Source organism: Argentina silus (assembly GCF_951799395.1).
Source record: "Argentina silus genome assembly, contig: scaffold_480, whole genome shotgun sequence".
Taxonomy (NCBI): Eukaryota; Metazoa; Chordata; class Actinopteri; order Argentiniformes; family Argentinidae; genus Argentina; species Argentina silus.
The window spans coordinates 12486-19166 of record NW_028153139.1 but is presented as its reverse complement, the minus strand read 5'-3'; the positions used below and the strand labels follow the sequence as shown (position 1 = coordinate 19166).

Below are 6681 nucleotides of genomic sequence, written 5' to 3'. Positions count from 1 at the left end.
CACACACACACACAGCCCCCCCCCCCCCCCCAGAGTGAAGGGGGGGCTGTCATATGTGTCCTGGCATGCGTGCATCAAGTGTGAAGTGCTTGTCTGTCTGTGTCCCGATAATTAAAATGTGTTTTAATAGGGGAGGGGGGGGTGGGGTTTGGCGTACTGAGGATCATTCAGACCCCAAACCCCCTCCCCCCCCGCAAACCCCTCCCCCCCCTATCTCTATTCAGCCTGGGGTTCTTTCACATGCTAAGAGGCCCTTAACCAAATCACCCCCCCCATTCCGACCCCCCCAGCCTGTCCCATCACCCCAAGGCACGCGAGACCCTCAGAGCATTTTGCAATGCGTAAACCTGCACTAACTATTCAGCCACCGTTAAAGTGGGGGGGTCGGGGGGGGGGTCCCTTTCAGCTGCTAATGTAATGACATCTCCATTTCCACAGACACACAGAAGGCAGGGGACGACCCCCTCACACACACACACGGTCAAACAACCTCACAACACAAAGGAGAGAGAGTGTGTGTGTGTGTGTGTGTGTGTGTGTGTGTGTGTGTGCGTGCGTGCGTGTGTGTGTGAGTCTGTGCGTGTATATGTGTGTGTGTATTCCTGATAGGGGCAGATTCCGGGTGTGTAGGTGGGGGAGTGAGGAGAGTAGTAGAGTGTTTGATAATGGGCTAAGCTAATGGGCTAAGCTAATGGGCTAAGCTAATGGGCAGGCCTGTATAAACACTGTCATACCCCTGTCCTCTGGTACAACATGCTCTGTTAGCATGGTTACAGATGTCTGTCTGTCTGTCTGCCTGCCTGTGTGTCTGCCTGTGTGTCTGCCTGTCTGCCTGTGTGTCTGCCTGCCTGTGTGTCTGTCTGTCTGCCTGCCTATCTTCATTTCCTTATCAGTCCTTTTGGTCCAGTCTTTGTTTGACTGCAAATCAAGTTTTCACCTCCAAACCAATCCCTTAATGAAGTTCTCTCACTGGTGCCAACACTGCTGATAAGAACAGAGGGGGGATGCAGAGAGAGAGAAAGTGTGTGTGTGTGTGTGTGTATGACTCACCAGTCTCTTGGCAAAGTCTTTATTTTCAGACAGAAAACCATATCCTGGATGCACCTTTAGAGAGAGAGAGAGAGAGAGAGAGAGAGAGATGAAAATATCATTCAATAGAGCTGATATGTCGTCGTCATCCCCCACACGCACACACACACGATTTTATCCCCCTTTGCCAAAAAAATAAATCCATCCACCCACCCCTCCCTCCCTCCCTCCCCCTCCCCCCCCTCCCTCCCTGACTCCCTGACTCACGGCCTCCCTCCCCCTCCCCCTCCCCCTCCTCCCCCCCTGACTCACGGCCTGGGCTCCAGTCTTCCTGATGGCGTCCATGATGGCGTCCATGTTGAGGTAGCTCTTATTGGTGGGGGCGGGGCCCACACACACCGCCTCGTCCGCCATCTTGACGTGGACCTGAACACAACAACAACAACAACAACAACAATAACACAGGCCTATTAGTATTAAAACAAGACAACATACTGGAATATGAAATACAACAGACTAGCTAAAACATTAAGCATCATTCATACGGTGTGAGTGAGTCTGTTTCATGAGAGGAGTGTGTGTGTGTGTTAATAGAGAAGTAGTGTCATGGTGAAAGCTGTTTCACTACGGAAAACCTCCAGAAGGTCTGGTAGATATGACCTAATGGCCACACACACACCCACCCCCACCCGCCCACCCACCCACACACACCCCTGTGGAGAGAGACCCTCACCAGAGTGAGTGACAGACATTGTCACCATGAGGACACATTCCAGGGGATTAACATCACATCTGGATCAACACGGTGTGTGTGTGTGTGTGTGTGTGTGTGTGTGTGTGTGTGTGTGTGTGTGTGTGTGTGTGTTGGGGGGGGGGTTATCGGGGGGGTTGATCTGCACTGTGGTTGTCTTTACAAAGAGGTGCTAAAAGATGCATCACCTCTACTTTACACACACACACACACACACACACACACACACACACACACACACGTTGGACAAGTTAAATCACCTCAATTGAAAAAAGTAAATAAGATCTAACATTATTTCCCAATCAACACCCAGGTCTACCATCACACACACACACACACACACTCCCTCCCCTGTATGTGTGTGTGTGTATAGCCCCTTTCTTCTCCCCAGCTGACATACTAGCTGGCGCTAGAACCAAACCCCCCCTTGGACCAAACCAAAGAGAGAGCTCCTCCACACACACACACACACACACACACACACACACGAGAGAATGTCTCTCCTCTCCACACACACACACACACCAGAGAGAACATCTCTCCTCTCTCCACACACACACACACACACACACACTCACACACACACTCACTCACCGCGCTGGCATCCACATCACTGTGCACTGCTACCGTCTTGATGCCCATCTTCCTACAGGTCTTGATCACCTGACAGGAAGCAAACAGACTGGTTACACCCCCACAGCCCGACACCATGACAACCAAGAACATGGTTATAGAGGACAGGAACAGGGTTGAGTTAGCGGTTGGCGGTTAGCACCCAGGCTCACCCTGCAGGCGATCTCCCCTCTGTTGGCGATGAGGATCTTATCAAAGGTCTGTTGAGGAGGAAACACACACATTACACACACATTACACACACCACTCGTTTTCACAACAAATCATTAGCACTCTTCTCTCTCTCTCTCACCACTCCTAGAGTTGAGGAACAGGCGAGCAGGCCTGTGTGTTTGTGTGTTTGTGTGTGTTTGTGTGTGTGTATGTGTATGTGTGTGTGTGTGTGTGTGTGTGTGTCTACGATCAACAGTTGTGTTCCTCCCCTGAAGCTACAGCTCCATAACCGCCAACACCAGTAAACTCGCTCGGAAACCCGTGTAAGTGAAAGCGTCTGGCCCGGCCTTCCGCTGCCCCCCCCCCCCCACACCTTATTAAACACCCTGCCTCTCCCTCATCCCCTCTAAACACCTTGTAAAACACAGAGCATCTTTCCTTCTAATGCCTCTCTATGCCCCCTCCCCCAACCTTCCCTGCCTCCCCCACCCTCCACCCTCTACCCCCCAGCCCTCCCCAGCCTCCTCCCTCCCCCCCCCAACACCAACTGCCAGAGGCTGCAGGGTCTGAGTGTGTTTGAAGATCAAAGCCCCATCTGCAAAGAGGTGAAACCTTGTTTATATTGGGAATCGAGGGAAATGGAGGTTTCCATTGTAACTTTTTTAGAGGAAGAGAGGGAGAAAAGGTTCACGACTACAGATGTCAAAAGCAAACACACTCATATGAAATACACACTCATATCAACAACTCCAACTCACTTCTGAATCCTTAGACTAGGGCTGTGTTCCAAAATTCTGTCTTGCCCTCTATCTAGAGCTACACCAAGTACGGATGCTCTATCTAGAGCTACACCAAGTACGGATGCTCTATCTAGAGTGCGAGAAGGCATTCTAGAACGCAGCCCATGTTTCAATACATTCTGGATCATCAATGTCTTTCAAATGATTCCTAGCTTTCAGGGGTTTGGGTCGGTCCAAACTCAGTCTTATGTCCACAGGGACCCAGAACCACCCGGCAGAACCCATACCTTCTCACTGGCATCGTACACCGTGGAGTACCGGACCGGAGAGACCAGGACACCGCATCTGGACCGGAGAGAGGCATGCTGCAAAACACAACCAACAGAGTAACATCATCCATACTGAATATCAGACCAACAACAACAACAACATCATCCATACTGAATATCAGACCACCAACAACAACATCATCCATACTGAATATCAGACCACCACCAACAACAACAACATCATCCATACTGAATATCAGACCAACAACAACATCATCCATACTGAATCAGACCAACAACAACAACATCATCCATACTGAATCAGACCAACAACACACAAACATCATCCATATAGAATATCAGACCAACACACAAACATCATCCATATAGAATATCAGACCACCAACACACAAACATCATCCATACTGAATATCAGACCACCAACACACAAACATCATCCATACTGAATATCAGACCAACAACAACACAAACATCATCCATACTGAATATCAGACCAACACACAAACATCATCCATATAGAATATCAGACCACCAACACACAAACATCATCCATACTGAATATCAGACCACCAAGAAGGGGGTGGGGGGTTAACTTTAGAGCATGTGTGTCTGTTTGCAGGCTTCAACCATTCATTAAATCAGTGAAATGACAGCAAGCTCTTAATGCCAGTTAAACACTCCGCATGGAGCAGAAGTTTCAACGTCAGGCCAGCTGTTCCATGTTTCTGTCACGACATGAGGTCACTTCATCACCTGCTGTCAGGACCGCTTCAACCGGGACAGGCTGAGGTGGCCTCGTCCGTGGGCTCAGCTACCAGTCACAGATGGAGCTAAATCGGAGCCATATACTGTATTGTATTTCATATTACCCACCAAAACAAGTTAAAGAAGACCGCTACACCCAAAAACAGCATCAACATCAGTCTCCATTCATGGTGCTCCTTTATTCAAACTTGCTGGATGTTAGAATCATTCGTCAATGCCTGGAGCCTCAAAACCGGCCTGTTGTCACCGGGTCGTCAACACGCTGCATCAGCACCAGCTCCTCCGGTACGACCACCGTCCTCAGACAACGACCACCGTCCTCAGACAACCACCACTGTCCTCAGACAACCACCACCGTCCTCAGACAACCACCACCGTCCTCAGACAACCACCACCGTCCTCAGACAACCACCACCGTCCTCAGACAACCACCACCGTCCTCAGACAACGACCACCGTCCTCAGACAACCACCACCGTCCTCAAACAACGACCACCGTCCTCAGACAACGACCACCGTCCTCAGACAAAGACCACCGTCCTCAGACAACGACCACCGTCCTCAAACAACGACCACCGTCCTCAAACAACGACCACCGTCCTCAGACAACGACCGCCGTCCTCAGACAACGACCGCCGTCCTCAGACAACGACCACCGTCCTCAGACAACGACCACCGTCCTCAAACAACGACCACCGTCCTCAGACAACCACCACCGTCCTCAAACAACGACCACCGTCCTCAGACAACGGCCACCGTCCTCAGACAACCACCACCGTCCTCAAACAACGACCACCGTCCTCAGACAACCACCACCGTCCTCAGACAACCACCACCGTCCTCAGACAACGACCACCGTCCTCAGACAAAGACCACCGTCCTCAGACAAAGACCACCGTCCTCAGACAACGACCACCGTCCTCAGACAACGACCACCGTCCTCAGACAACGACCACCGTCCTCAAACAACGACCACCGTCCTCAGACAACGGACGCGTAGCGTCAAATCAACATGTTTTATTATATTATTTTAACACATATAAACGGTCGTTTTAGAGTGAGTTTGAGATGTATATGTGTTTATTGATGCAAATGCTATTGTTAAACACCAAAACATCTCATGTTTTTACAGTTTAAATGTTCTGTCCCAGAAGTCATCCGGACGGGTTTGACCTGCCTGCCGGAGCAGCGAGGGCAGAAGGAGGTCCGGACGAGTTGACATTGACAGGCGAACAACGGCCAGAAGTCCTGTTGTTTTCTAAAGTCAAACTTACTCATTCATTCGGTACGATAGAGAAGTAGTTTAAAATGTCACATAAAGTTTATGGAATTTTAAAACTTCTTCCAAACTGTCAAAGTACGGCTGGACAATGTGTGCTTGAGTGAGAGACCTGCTGGCTAGCTGGCGTGCTAACGCGAACAGCCGTGTGCCGCTGAATGAATCGCAGCCAGTGTAGGTCTGCGAGCGTCGAGGTCGGAACCGGTGTGGATCTGCGAGTCTTTTGCTTGTGCAAAGACGTCGCCAAGCATTCCCAATAACAACACGCATCATATCGCCATGTCTGCTCCCCGTCCCGCCAGCTCACCTTTCCAGCAGAGAGCACTCTGTTCAGGGTGGGAGTGATCCTGTACGCCGCCATGTCTGTCAGCTGGAGCCAGGCGACGCGGCGACGTCACCGCGTAGGACGGGGGAGTTTTCTCTGTCCTCCAATCACAACACAGCGTGCTCTGCGCGTCCAAAGCGTGGAGGTTGACGTTTAGCAGAGTTCACTCAGACTGGATAGATCTGTAATTACACATCACATTTATATAGATTCAAATGAGTGATGGCTGTTTATACCGGTATTAGAAGGATAAAATAAATACCGTCATTATTCTAATCGATCAACAATCTCATTAGGCCTAGGCTGTTATGTTGATAAGAAAAATCATAATCAATTGTGGGGATGTTTCAACATCTTTTACATTTACGGCATTTAGCAGACGCCTTTATCCAAAGCGACTTACAACAAATACATTTGTTTAAGTAAGTGAATCATCTCTCCATCAGTCATCATAAGACAAAGTAATCAATGCTCAGACCAGGGGCCATTGGCAGTCGTAATGCCAGTTGGCTATTTATTTATTTATTTTTTATTAGCAGGAGAGAACTTGTACAGGGGGGTAGCGGGGGTTGGGGGTAGCGGGGGTGAAGAGGTCTCGGGGGTTGGGGGTAGTGAGGGTGAAGCGGTTTGTGCACCGTTTGTGCATTTCTAAATTGGGGAAAAATATGTAATGCGAATAAAATTCCACTGGAATTTCAAAAAGATAACCTTAATATA

At 49.6% G+C, this 6681-nt stretch overlaps 1 protein-coding gene across 1 annotated transcript; it reads right to left on the bottom strand.

Annotated features, from left to right (window-relative positions):
* Positions 1-1050: 1050 nt before the first annotated feature.
* On the bottom strand, positions 1051-6000 carry LOC310824426 (propionyl-CoA carboxylase alpha chain, mitochondrial-like; the record flags this gene model as incomplete). The annotated part of the gene is made up of 6 exons (XM_083697678.1): positions 1051-1104; positions 1342-1455; positions 2375-2443; positions 2566-2613; positions 3594-3671; positions 5947-6000. Coding segments are annotated over 6 exons (417 nt in total), but the record flags the coding sequence as incomplete, so codon positions are not given.
* Between the last annotated feature and the right edge of the window lie 681 nt (positions 6001-6681).